We start from the raw sequence: 13,973 nt of genomic DNA, 5'->3' as shown, positions 1-13,973 counted from the left end.
GCATCCATGTCTGTGTGTGCATGTGCGCATGCATGCATTGCGTGTATGTGTATATTCATGTGTGTGTGAGTGTGTGTATGTTGAGATGTTCTCTCTATGTCACTTTGCTGTATTGGAATTTCCCAATGCTGGGGTTAAAGGCATGCACCACCACACCCTTCTAGGTTTATTTTTCTTATTTTTGATTTTGTATGTATGTGTGTGGGTATGTGCACATGAGGGTCATTGTCCATGACGCCAGAGTTATTGGATCTCCCTGCAGCTTAAGCTACAGGCACTTGTGAGCATCCTCTGTGGGTGCTTGGAACCCATCTCCAGTCTTCTGCAAGAGGCTTGTTCTCTTTACTCTTTACTGAGCCATTTCAGTGGTAAGGAGACAGGTTCAAGGGTCCTCCTGCCTCTGCCTCTCAAATCCCCTGAACTCAGCATTTTATGTGGACGTTGAGGGTCAAATTCAGCTCCTTGTGCTTGTGTCTTAAGCACCTTACAGACTGAGCCATCTTCCCAGCCTTGCCCTCCCCCCAATTTCCCTCTCTTATAAGAACATCAGTTACATCAACTGCAGGGGCCACTGTCTGCATTACTTCTACAGTGGTCTCATTTCACATAAAGTCATTCTCTGTAGCGCCAGGGTATTATTCTGGAGAATATTCATCGATGCATAACAGCTGTGGGCAGGGGACACAGGGGAGAAGCAGCAGGAGCCCCGAGGCAGAGGTGACAATGCCCAAGCTCTGTGCTGCTTGCCCTGGATCTGCTCTTACGTCACCTTCATCCTCTCCAACCCAGCGACCTTTTCAGGTTGACAAATTACCTGACTGAGCTTCTGGGAGTCACAGTGGGAATCTCAAGTGCAGAGCCAGTTTGAGAAAGGAACCCATGAGCTGCAGCCTTTAGGGATGAGGATAAATTTCCTCTCCTGCTTGGAGACTTTGATTTACAGAGGACACATAGGCTGCAAGTCCCTCTGGATCCTAGCTAACTAGCGAGATCTGTTTCTGGAATCCCGTCAGTTTAAGGGAGGTTAAAGCAGATATAAAAGGCATTTAACCATCAGAGATACTCGATAAAGGAAAAGGACAAGGACGGAAGGGAAGTTTTCGAGTTACAATGGAGATCTTGAGCTTTGATCCTTTGCAATTTGGCACTGACTGGATGCCAGTGGGGCCTGTACATTTGGGTTGATTTGTGAACCAATCCTTTCTCCCTCTCCTCAGCCTTCCAGTACATTAAGAGCATGAAGGCCTACATAGCCGAGCCCCTGTTGGTGGTGAACTGGCAAAGCTCCATTCCTGCGGTGGACACTTGGATAGTGGAGTGGCTCCCAGAAGCTGCCATGTCGAAGTTCCCTGCCCTTTCCTGGGAATCTGTGTCTCAGGTCACGAACTGGACCATCGAGCAAGGTAGCTGGCTCAGAGCCTGCAGGCTGCTGTAGCGCAGGGTTTGGTTTCACTTAGATCGGCTTTGAAGGCTGTGTGGACAGCACTGGAGATTAGTAAATGTCACGGTTCTTGGCATTTCCCAGGCGAAGCTGGCACAGAAAGCCAGGTGGGAAGCAAGCATAATCTTATCCACTCATGTTAATGGAGACAGAGGGAAATAATAATGTTCACCAGCTACCCTGCTAGTGATAATCATAATTTAACAGAAAAGAAGTAAGGCTTTTAAAAATAGTGCTAATTAAGCCTGCTAATTTCCTATGAGCATACAATGTGTTTTGCCCATATCTAACCAACTCCTCCCACATCTACTTCCCATTTTCTCCCACCCCTCCCAACTTTCTGTCCCTCCCTTTATTTTTATTTTTTAAATAACCTACTGAGTGGAATTAGTGCTGCCCTATTAGGCATAGGTGTAGGGCCACCCACTGAGAGTGATTGGCCTACCTACTGGGGAGTGGGAGACACACCCTTGAAGAAGGAAGGACCCCCACCCCTTCATGATGGAGCTGTAATATTCTTGAAATGGTCTCAGTTTAGTTCTGGGAGTTAGACAGAACATCTCAGAGCAAGAGAAGGCATTAGAGAGAAACAGAACGTCTTCTGTAAGTCTTAGGCCACAACTCAGTCCTCTATTTTTCTACTCTGTGTACTTAAGCAGCCCTCTCTCCCCCCTCTCTCCTCCAGATAAACTAAAACCTTTCACATGCTATAATATATCAGTGTATCCAGTGTTGGGACACCGAGTTGGAGAGCCGTATTCAATCCAAGCTTATGCCAAAGAAGGAAGTATGTGTGGACCAACTGTGGGGGAAGGGAAATAGGCTATTACAAGTTCAGATGCAGGGCTGTCTCAAGGCTCATTTCTAAAACATGCACCATCTTCATGTTCATCTTCAACTGTGTGTGTTTGACACACTTGAGGCCAGAGTATAGCGTCACTACATTTCAAAGGTGGGTAGATATAAAGAGTCCAAGGAGTCCAGCCACTTCCTACTTTACAGTGGGGGAATTGAAGCTCTCACAGAGGTGAGACTCCTTGCCTAATAACAAAACAGCAGCTGAGACTGTCACCAGCGTTAACATTAATTAAGATCAATTCAGGGAGCCTAGCAAGCTCATCATACACACATTAGAAATGATTCTCTAGGAGTGCACACGTGGGTGTGCACGGTGGTCATGGGCGTTTTGATGCACATGTATGAAGGCTAGAAGCCAACCTTATCATTTCTCAGAAGCCATTCACCTTGTTTATGTTTTGAGATTTCTCCCTGGGACCTGGGGGCTTGCCCATTGGTGGAGCTGCCCATTGGCTGGCCAGCAATTCCCAGAGATCTGCCTGTCTCCACCCCTTCAGCTCTGATATTGTCACAGAGGCCACCATGGCCAGCTTTTTACTTGACCTTATGCTTTCACGGCAAGTGCCTTCCCTGCTGGGCTATCTCGCCTCCTCTCAGGTGTCTTTTGCGAGGCAATAGGCAAGGTACACCACTCAGACTTTATCTTTTGGGAAATGAGCATCTTCTAGATTCAACACTGGAAAGCGTCTCCTACTGTATAAAGGTAGGCCAGGGAAGCTATACTTTATAGACAGGAATGAAAACTGGGTGCTAATTGGAATTGGGGACCTACAGGAAAGTACATTTTCTTGGGGATTTGAAATTCCTTGTCATCTTATATAAGATGCCTGACTTTGGGGGGGGGGGGAACCCAATCTCTACAAACAAGTTCACTCCTCAGTCCCCCGGTTCAACTTCCTTATCCCAACCCCAGCATTGTGGGTTTTGCCTGAAACAATGGTAGCAGCTCTAGGGCAGCGGTTGATCTTCCGGGATGTGATTCAGCCTTGGTAATTTTTTTTTTTTAATCTCCCTGACCTCTGAAGCTCCATTAAAAGGTCCTGAGACCAGGGTGGAGAACATCGGTCTGAGGACAGCCACGATCACATGGAAGGAGATTCCTAAGAGTGCTAGGAATGGATTTATCAACAATTACACTGTATTTTACCAAGCTGAAGGTGGAAAAGAACTCTGTAAGTGGGCACATGGCCAGGCTGAGCAAGCTCAGTCCACCCCTCCGCTCCCCCCATCCCCGAGATGATGTGAATAGACCTGACACAGAGGTGGCTCCAGGGCTGTGACCGGCATAGTCATCCAAACACTTAGCTTCTCTGTGCTTCTCTGAAAATAGAATCGAGGGCACTACCTCAGGAGTTACAAACGTGTAAAGAAGTCCTGAGGAGGACTGGGAGGAGTTGATAGGACCTCTCCTGCTCAGTCACAGAATGGGTGGGTCCCCTCAGACTTTTCTGACCATTGTTTTGGGTGGGATTTGCCCATCTTAAAGAGTAGATTTGTATGCAGGGACAGCCCTTGTTTGATGGTACTTGTCTTAGTGCAGAGCTCTTTAAGTGTAAGTTCTACCTCCCATTGCCCAGAGCTTTCTTTTTGAGTCCACAGTATCTTCTGACATCCTAAGCTCTGGGCTAGGCTTGGATTTCCGTTTAGGCTAAATTTGATTTTTATTACATTATAGTACACGTAATGTAAAACTTGGTACTAAATATTTGAAGGTGTATAGTTCAGTGATCTTAAGAACATTTACCAAATTGTGTAACCACCACCGCTCTTTTCTCCCCCTCCATGTGGAAGCTCTGTGTTCTTTTAATCAATTGTTCCCGGGCCCCTCCTCCCATGGCCTCTGGTAACTACCGGACTCTGCCTATAGATTATTATTCAGATTATTTCACAGAAGTAACAAGGCTGGGGAGGCAGCTCAGAGCCCGAGCATGTTTCTAGCATGCACGAGGTTTTACGTTCACTGCAAAATAAAATAGGTTAACCTTACAGCCTGAGTTTTCCCAGGGGTATCTCATTTAGAAAACTTTTTCCCCTAGTCACTAATGATATCAAGCACTCGTCTGTTGTAGTTATTGGCCACTTGCATATCTTCTTCAGAGAAAGAACTTCATCACCCATTTTAACATTAGATTGTCTTTAATGAAGTTCAGTTTAATATTGTTTGGGGTAGTTGCTTGTGCTTTGAGTATCATATTTTATAAGAACCCTCCATAAATTCAAAGTTGTGGATTAGTTATTTGGGCTTTTGAAGGGTTTTATACTTTTAGCTCTTATGTTTAGGTCATTGATGCATCTTGGTAGACTTGTTTTAAGTGGAAGTTGAGAAGTTAGAATTGCAGGTCAGGGCACCCTGGGTCAATGCGAACACACATTTTCAGTTTGGCTTGCTATACTAGATCGGTTTCTATTTTTCCTTTCAGCCAAGACTGTTAACTCTCATGCCCTGCAGTGTGACCTGGAGTCTCTGACACGAAGGACCTCTTATACTGTTTGGGTCATGGCCAGCACCAGAGCTGGAGGTACCAACGGGGTGAGAATAAACTTCAAGACATTGTCAATCAGTGAGTACTGGCTTCAGGCCTCATTCTGGAGTTTACTTCGGGTTGGAAATATTTGACAGGAGCAAGGAGAGCCAGCAGAGGGCAGCAGAGCATGGCTTCTCCTGCTCTCTCTGGCTCACTCACCTCCCAGGAGTTACTGAGGAGCTGGCAAAGGGAGGGCTGAGTTAGACCAACAGGCCATTTTGATCCTTGCTGGTAAGCAGCCACAAATAATCTTAAGATGAAGCAAGCAACATCCACTTCAGCCTCAGCCACGTCAAAGGCTGTTGCCTGAGCTCACACTGCCCAGTTCCTAAATGTCAGGAGTTGTGCAATAGAACCTGGGAAGGAACAACTGGTTGATCAGAGGTCACTGACAAGGGACTTAATGTTACCATCTGCGGTGGGGCTTTTGTTTCGTTTTGTTTGTTTGTTATGTGTATTCAACTTATCAGCTTTTACGTTGAAAACATGAAAAGCAAGACAAATTTGTTAGATATCACATATAATGTGAAATATAATAGTTTAATAATTGAGTAGGAAAGCTGAGGGCATGTAATAGACAGAGGGAAAAGAAGAGGAAAGCCAGTCTGGTCTACAAAGTGAGTTCCAGGACAGCCAGGGCTACATGGAGAAACCCTGTCTCAATCAATCAATCAATCAATCAATCAGTCAATCAATCAAAATTCAAGCAGCATTGACAAGTTTTGCAATAACTACTATAAACCAAAAAAGTCATCTTGATGTATCTCAGAAGCCCCTTGTTATTTATGTTCCTGAAGACTAAAGTAGACCGTGGCTCTGAGAACCATGAGCAAGATAACACGTTCTGTCCTGCAGCCTAACAATGCCTTCTTGGTATTCTTTTTGATACAACTTCTAAAATAACTTTTTTTTAAAAAAAATAAAAATCATGTTACAGCTTCAGAAGACTGGGTACAAGTTGTGTCAGCTCATGAAAATTTCTCTCAGGATCAAATTGAAGGCACAATCCCGTGCTGGACCCTTAAAAGTTCTCTCCTTGTTCCGTAGATTTGAGGACAGACTACTCTACTTCCCTCCTGGGTCCTCCACAACCCATTCTCCTTTTTATGAACGACTATTTATTATTATTATTATTATTATTATTATTAATGTGTATATGTGTGTGTCTGAGTAAGCTTATGTACACCACATGCCTGCACTGGTTAGAACAAAGTCTCGCATCGCTTGCAACTGGAGTTGAGTTGCAGGCAGTCGTGAGCAGCTGTGTGGGTGGAGAGAGCTAGACTTCTGCAAGAGCAGCCAGTGGTCTTATGACCATCTCCCAGACCTCTAGAACCGACTCAGGCACAGCAGCCACAGTTTAAAGTTCTAGATTTTCTGAACTCACCAGTTACAGCTTCATATTTTAAACAAAATACAAGCTACCCTCCCCTTACCTCATTTCCCATCACTTTCTGACTCGGTTTCTCTCCCTCTTCAAAGCTTTGCATCTCCCTTTGCTTTTCTGCAAAATCCAGGGCAGACTCTAGATTAGATCTAGCCAGGCAAGGTGATGCACGCCGGTCTCCGCACCCAGGAGGCTGAAACAGGAAGGTCTAAAATATAAGGCTAGATCAGCCTACACACAATGAGACCCTATCTGGAAAATTAAATAAGTGATACATAAATAAATAAATAAATAAATAAATAAATAGAAGATTAAGAGGCTAGCCTCCCTTCACTTTGCCCTAAGTACTCTATTTGATCATCTATTTTATCTGAAGTATTTTTAACATTATTCTATTACTTAGGGTCCTCTAGGAGAACAGAAGTGATGTGGTTTAAGTGATTGGAAGCTAGGTTCTTCAGCAGTGGCATTCACCATGCAGGGACCCCGGTAGCCACTCGGTCTGAGAAGTCTGAATCTTTAGAACAAGAGTAGGAGTTAAGGCCGCAGTCCCCGTCTAAAGATGGATGCCTGGAAGCTCTCTTCAGAGTTGTGTCCAAAGGCTGGCTAAGCTGAAGTTGGAAATCTGTGGATAATGACCACAGCAATCAGTGTTCGTGCTCAGGGAGAAGAGAACTTGGGTGCACTGACCGTCTTCCTCTTTTTCGACTTTTAGCCCATCTGGTAGTGGTATTGCCAGCCTATCAGATGGTATTGCCTGTGTTTAGGGTGGACCCTCCCCTAAGTGTTCTCCCATGTCAGTTCTTTGGACTCACCCTCACAGACACAATAGCATGCATGTATTTGCCATTCTGTAGGTATCTCTTAGTCCAGGCAAATTGACAAGTCAAAGCTTACCTGTCAAAGTTTATCGTGTGAGTTTTTCTACCCCAGGATATACGAAGCATGTGAGTGAGGATCTGATTTTTTTTCTTATTTGTTTGTTTTATTTCTCAGAATAATGGGGGGGGGAGGCTAATAGTTATGCTAGTAATTACTGACTAAATGGATGAAGTTGGAAGCTAACCCTGACAAACACAACAGCTATCAGTACATAATATGTAATACTTGGAGATGTCAATGAAACCCATTATTCTGTAAAATATAATAACACAAAAGAAAATATATCAATATCTATCATGTTATATAGGGAAAAGACAGCTAGATAGGGAGCCAAAACCCCAGTGGTTTCAATAGAAATAAATTAAATTTAAATAGGAAATTAAAGAGAAATGTTGCTAAAGAAAAAGAAAAACTAAAAAGAAAAAGTTAATATTTGATTCTTGTCAAAAGAACTTTACTGACAACTGGTCTTTTGTTCTCTTTGTCACAAAGGTGTGTTTGAAATTGTCCTTCTAACATCTCTAGTTGGAGGAGGCCTTCTTCTACTTAGCATCAAAACAGTGACTTTTGGCCTCAGAAAGCCAAAGTGAGTTCATGATTAACACTGAATGTCTTAACAATCGGCCACAGAAAGCAGCAGGTGCCATCCTGGCACATGGTATGAGAGAGAACTCTGCCCCAGGGGAGGGCTGGCTCATTCATTCATTTGATCCATATGTGTGAGAAGGATTAAAGGCCATACCCTCAGACTCATGAGGATTCCCACAAACAAGAAGACATATTTGTGCAGGTCTGTACCCCAAATCTAGATTCTTCTGAGGCCAAGGGAGCACTACCTATCCCATAGGCTCTGCCTGCCAATGTCTGTCACTTGAGGCTGGAGCAGAAAGGAGACTGAGCCCTGGGTGTTAGCCAACTGGATGAGAGCACAGGTCTGTTCTTTGTGATATAGAGAGTGTGTGTGTGTGTGGGGGGGGGGTGCTGGCTGCAGGTACATTTGTCCTGACTGCTCTTGCCAGTGTGGGGAAAGACATTCGTCTTCAATATCTTATATTTCTCCCTGCAGTGAGCCTTAGGCTGCCTCAGTGTCCCTCCTTGGTAGGGTGCTCTACTCTGGCCCTTGTGAGCTTTCTCTGCCCAGCAGCTGGGCCTCATTTGTGACTAAGCTAATGTCAACCTCAATCATGATCAATATACTGCAGCCAAGTCACAGCATAAATTTTTGTACATCATATTCTTAAGTAATCATCTTCAATCTAGACACATGTCAGAACTGGATCCTGCCCCAAGAGTTTCTGACTCAGAGTTCTGGGATAAAGACTAGGAATGTGTCTTTTGATTAGTGGGTGATGCTGGTGCTGAAGTTGGGAACATACTTTGGGAACACTATGCAGAAGTGTGGGTAGTTAGTGCATCAACTGCTCCTGAGAATGCATTTGCCAAAGTGACAGTAGTGCAGTTTCCAACATCAGGACCAGGGTAGAGATACACAGGTAATAGAGAAAGAAAGGAAGGTAAGGATATAATTATGTGGGGGAAGCATCTCCTTTTGGGTTGTCCCATAGACAACTGCTTCCTATTTCCTGTCAGTCAAGAGTGTGGATACTTATTCGTATTGAATAGAAATCTGGGCAGCTGCCTTCTGTCTTGGTTATTTTCTATTGCTCTGATAAGACATCATGATCAAGGCAACTTATAAAGTTTTTATTTGAGGTTTATAGTTTCAGAGGGTTAGAGACCATCCATGACCATTACGGTAGGGAGTATGGCAGCAAAAATGCTGGCTTGGCTCTGGAACGGCAGCTGAGAGCTCATACTTTGAGATAACAGACAGAGAGAGCTAACTGAGAATGGGTGGGCTTTTGAAACCTCCAAGCCTGCCCCCAGTGACACACCTCCTCCTACAAGGCCACACCTCCTAATCCTTCCCAAACAGTTCCACCAACTGGGGACTAAGAATTCAAACATGTGAGCCTGTGGGGGCCCTTCTCGTTCAAACCAACCAGACCCTTCTTGAGTAGGGAGTTATATGGTTGCCTTTAATAAACCCTGCCCTTAGCTCAGCCACACATTATGCATGCACTATGTCCTGAGCTTACCTCCTCTCTGTAAAATCTCATCTTTTAACAGCCGGTTGACTCCCCTGTGTTGTCCTGATGTTCCCAACCCTGCTGAAAGTAGTTTAGCCACATGGCTCGGAGATGGTTTCAAGGTACACGTTACTGGGTTTTGTCCAGAAAATTGTGCAGACTGGGAGGAGGACCAGGTGGGTGGGAACGGGAGGGGTTTTCCCCAAGGTTCACAGAGAAAGAACTGAAAGTTTGAAAGACCCAGGGAACAGCTGAATGGGTAGATGGAATCAGCCTACCTCCTGTGACTTCCAGACTTGCACTCTGGACTGGAAGAAAGATTCTCACCAGGGCCTGAGGTACCCCCCCCCCCCCATAGAAGTGATTCTGTCAGGATATCACAGAAGACGACTTGTTTCACAGATTGGCTTTCTGATGGGGAGCAAGAGGGCCTCACTACCCCTTCCGAGGTCATTTGAAAAGCAACCAAGAGCAAATTAATCTGGGGGCTGCTCAGAGACACCGCAGTACTGGGGGAAATAGCAAACCAAAGGCAGCTTTGAGTTGTGCTCTCCAATGGCAGGGGTTATTGTTTAAGTAGCAATAGAGGTTCCTGGTGTATTTTTCTTTCAAGTAGAAAACCTCTATTTAAAGATATTTTTCGGGCTGGTGAGATAGCTCAGTGGGTAAGAGCACTGACTGCTCTTTCAAAGGTCCTGAGTTCAAATCCCAGCAACCACATGGTGGCTCACAACCACCCATAATGAGATCTGATACCCTCTTCTGGTGCATCTAAAGCCAGCTACAGTGTACTTATTTATAATAAATAAATCTTTTAAAAAAAGATATTTTTCAAGTTTCCTACTTAAAAATATCCTTAAATAGAGGTTTCAAGTAGGAAACTTGAAAAATATCTTTCTTATGACTTCTCCCTTAAGTGGAAATCAGCCTAGGCAAACGTAGCTCTGAGATCCTTAATATTAAAAGTCCTTCCCCAGGTTGGCCTCAATGCAAGAGTTTAAAATATTAGTATTTTTCTTCAACTTAGATTTTTAAAAAATTCATGAACATTTTTGTAATAACGAGCTCTAGTTTTGCTCCCTCCTTTTTCTTCGCTTCTGTTATATTGGCCTTTTTGCTCTCCTATTTATTAAGTTAAAGAGACATGCTTTGCATAGTCTGCAGGACAGTCCTCTATAGCCTGTACTGTTCAACTGTACACCATGCACTGGGCCAGGTTGGCAGGAGACAAAGAAGACAGAGACCCTGCCTTGTTGTGAGGCCGCCTTAGGTTTTCTGGTGGTGTCTTTTGCCTTTATGGCCTTCCCCTAAGGCTTCTCACCTCACTGGGAGTTTTGTTAATATGGTCTGGAAGATAGCCTTAAGCTCTCTGAAAGGATCATGGGCTGTTGGGTGCTGTCCCCCAGGAAGCGGAGCACTGTTGCCAAGCACCTGAGGAACACTGTGTGCACTAGGGAGGGATGCAGGGGAGCAGGAGGGGGGACAATGTTAGGGACAGGGCTTCTGTGTCCCAAATCTAATGATTCGGCTCAGTCATTTGCACTCCTTACATCACCCCTGGGGTGTCCCCCTTTCTCTTTTGTAGAAGTCAAATATGAAGGAGACTGGAAACTCTGGGGACACAGAAGACGTGGTCCTAAAACCATGTCCCGTCCCCGCGGATCTCATTGACAAGCTGGTAGTGAACTTTGAGAATTTTCTGGAAGTAGTTTTGACAGAGGAAGCTGGAAAGGGTCAGGCGAGCATTTTGGGAGGAGAAGCGAATGAGTATGTGACCTCCCCGTCTAGGCCCGACGGTCCCCCAGGGAAAAGTTTTAAAGAGCCCTCCGTTTTAACTGAGGTTGCTTCTGAAGACTCCCACAGCACGTGTTCCAGAATGGCGGACGAGGCGTACTCAGAATTGGCCAGGCAGCCTTCGTCTTCCTGTCAGAGTCCAGGGCTATCGCCTCCCCGTGAAGACCAAGCTCAGAATCCATATTTGAAAAATTCAGTGACAACCAGGGAATTTCTTGTGCATGAGAATATCCCAGAGCACAGCAAAGGAGAAGTCTGAGTGCTGCTATGGCATGAAGTCCTCAGAAACTGAGTGGATCTCTTCCCTAGAAAAGACACCGAGACTTCCAGAAACCGCCTTTGACCCCTCCCTGTTCAGTTGGCTGCTGCGCTGCCGGGAAATTGGTGACACAGATGTGGACTTAGGCCAGGAAGAATGGAGTCCTTTACAGGGCAAAGGAAGTTACTTTCTCCTGTGTGCTCTCACAGAGGCCCCTTGAAATGATGGCCTCAAGAGAAGGGCCAAGCTTCGGGGCTTAAAGGACGCGCCCAGGTGGATGTGTCAGATCTTATCCCAGGAACCAAGCTGTCCTGGCTATTGCTGAAGCTACCCTCAGGATCCAGGACAGCTGTCTTGTTGGCACTTGACTCTGGCAGGAACCTGATCTCTACTCTTCTTCTCCCTGTCTCCGGACACTTTCTCTCCTTCATGCAGAGACCAGGACTAGAGCGGATTCCTCATGGTATGCCAGGCTCCTCAGTCCTTGCTCGGGCTCAGGATCTTCAACAATGCCTTTTCTGGGACACTCCATCACCCACTTATATTTATTTTTTGCAACATTGTGGATTGAACCCAGGGACTTGGTTATGCGCGGTAAGTGTGCTACCCATCTCACTCACCCCAAGTTTATTACGCATTGACTGCTGCTAAATCAAGAAACTCCAGAAACCTCCAGTAAGACACTGCCATGGGCTGTGGGCTAGGTAGCAGGTCAGCCTGCTTTGTAGGCCATTTCCTCTGTCTTGTGCTATACCTGGTAGGAGAAGGCACCAAACAGGTGCTCGGTGGCTTTTGTTCAGAGACACATACTTGGGGCCCAGGGGTGCTTTCTGAGCAGACCCTGATAGGGCCTCTTCCCAGCCACCCTGAGTGAGGCCTGGTGAGAGGCAGCACTTAGCAACCATATTTCTGCCTTATGAGGACTTCTGCCCCTTGGCTGTAGCCAAGCACAGAGCTTGTGACAAGAAGGTGCCTTTGGCAGAAATGCCCATCACGGGATCTATTTGCTTAGGCTTGGGGAACTGCGTGGCTTGTACACAGTGGGCCACCCTCTGGCCCCTTTGTCTTGCTCTCAAGCCTGGGAAGTGACTTTAAAAAAAAAAAAAAACCAAACCAAACTCTGAGCTCTTCCCAGGGAATTTCTGACTGGGGAGGCTCTGGCCCAGCCTTCTGTCTTGACCTGAGGAAAAACAACCAAGGATGCTCTCACACCTGGGGGAAGTCTCGGATCTCAGGGAGGTTAGAGGAGCCGGCAGAGCCTCAAAAGACATGAAGTCCTTGAACAGTGGGGTGGGGTGGGTGCAGAACAGACACACACACACACACACACACACACACACACACACACACACACACACACCTCCCAGAGCTGCTGCTGCTACTGCTGCCCTCGGCCTGCCCTGCTGGATGATCAAGGCTGGAAGCATCTTGCACTTCCTTTTGCACCGGCTGCCCTGCCTCCTCCCCTTTTCATTTTAGCCTCCCGACTTCCCTTCTCCTCAGGCTCTCTGAGAGGTGCGTCTCTCCACCTCTCTGCTTCTTTTCACTTCTTTCTCCCTTCTCAGCCTTCTTGTGGCACGCCCCATATTGGCCTTTGCTGCCTTTGCTGGGTAGGATGCAGGCTCAGAGGCCATGATGGCTTCTCCTACTGGATCAGACCACTGCACTCATGTTCTGCACCAGGGGTTGCTTCTGTGGGAAAAGAAGGCCATCGGTGTTTTCTCTCTTTACTGTCAAAGAAAAGGGACGTTGGAAGGACTCAGGGAAGTCATTCAGTGGCAAAGTCAGTAAGAAATTATAAAATTCGTGGCAAAGAGCTTTCTGAGACCTTGGGAGCCATGCGGACATCTAGGTGACTGCCATCAATGGTCTTTTATTTTCAATAGTAGCAAAAAATAGGGGTGGGGGGATGGTTCAAAGGTTTAGGGCATGGTGGCGCACACCTTTAATCCCAGCACTTGGGAGGCAGAGGCAGGCAGATTTCTGAGTTCGAGGCCAGCCTGGTCTACAAAGTGAGTTCCAGGGCAGCCAGGGCTATACAGAGAAACCCTGTCTTGAAGAAAGAAAAAAAAAAAAGGTTTAGAGCATTGACTGTTCTTCCACAGTCCTGAGTTCAATTCCCAGCACTCTCACATGGCAGCTTACAACTGTCTATAATGGGATCTGGTGTGCAGGTATGCATGCATTCAGGCAAAGAGCCCATATACATAAAATAAATCTAAAAAGAGAAAACAACATTAAAAAATGGTGGAGAACCCAATCTGTTCTTAACAGAAAAACAGAGACCAAAAGGCGATGCTTCCCTTCTGGTGTCCCAGGAGACAGTGCTATGGGGAACCTGTAATACTGGACCCCACAGGGGTTTGGTGGGGCTGGAGGCGGGGGGGAGGGGCAAGAAAGGACCCTCAGTGAGGATCCCCTTCAGTGTGCTTGCAGCCCACACCTGAGCACTGTCTCCAACCTGGCTCCTAATCAAGCTCTTAGGTATCACAGACTCTAGCTAGGTATGCTGTAGCCCAGAGGCCTCTGACAGCTCCTCCCTTCAGACCAATCTAGCTGCTGTTCATATAGATCTATGAGCAAGTGATGGTGTAGGCATTTTTAAATGGTTAAAAAAAATCCAAAGGATGCATAATATCCTGTGATATGAAAAGTGTATACAATTTCAATAAAGCTTAATACCAGGGTCCGAGTTCACCATATCTCATTTACATATTATGGCCGATTCATTCCCACC

General features: G+C 45.9%; 1 protein-coding gene across 6 annotated transcripts in view; it reads left to right on the top strand.

The window, feature by feature from the left end:
* Positions 1–13,208, top strand: part of Il31ra (interleukin 31 receptor A) — a 58,802-nt gene extending 45,594 nt beyond the window's left edge. For 5 of the 6 annotated variants that reach the window (XM_006517621.3, XM_006517620.3, XM_017315499.2 and 2 more), the window contains 7 exons: positions 1,218–1,403; positions 2,127–2,228; positions 3,325–3,471; positions 4,720–4,860; positions 7,586–7,679; positions 9,224–9,305; positions 10,769–13,208. In XM_006517621.3, coding sequence (XP_006517684.1) covers positions 1,218–1,403; positions 2,127–2,228; positions 3,325–3,471; positions 4,720–4,860; positions 7,586–7,679; positions 9,224–9,305; positions 10,769–11,236 — 1,220 coding nt within the window. In that variant the 3' untranslated portion in view covers positions 11,237–13,208. The remainder of the gene's footprint in view (positions 1–1,217; positions 1,404–2,126; positions 2,229–3,324; positions 3,472–4,719; positions 4,861–7,585; positions 7,680–9,223; positions 9,306–10,768) is intronic. The other variant, NM_139299.2, reaches the window with a different exon arrangement.
* The last annotated feature ends 765 nt before the right edge of the window (positions 13,209–13,973 follow it).

The sequence above is a fragment of the Mus musculus genome, chromosome 13 (assembly GCF_000001635.26).
Source record: "Mus musculus strain C57BL/6J chromosome 13, GRCm38.p6 C57BL/6J".
NCBI lineage: Eukaryota > Metazoa > Chordata > Mammalia > Rodentia > Muridae > Mus > Mus musculus.
Note: the sequence above shows the minus strand (reverse complement) of the source record. Positions and strands in the feature narration are given on the sequence as shown.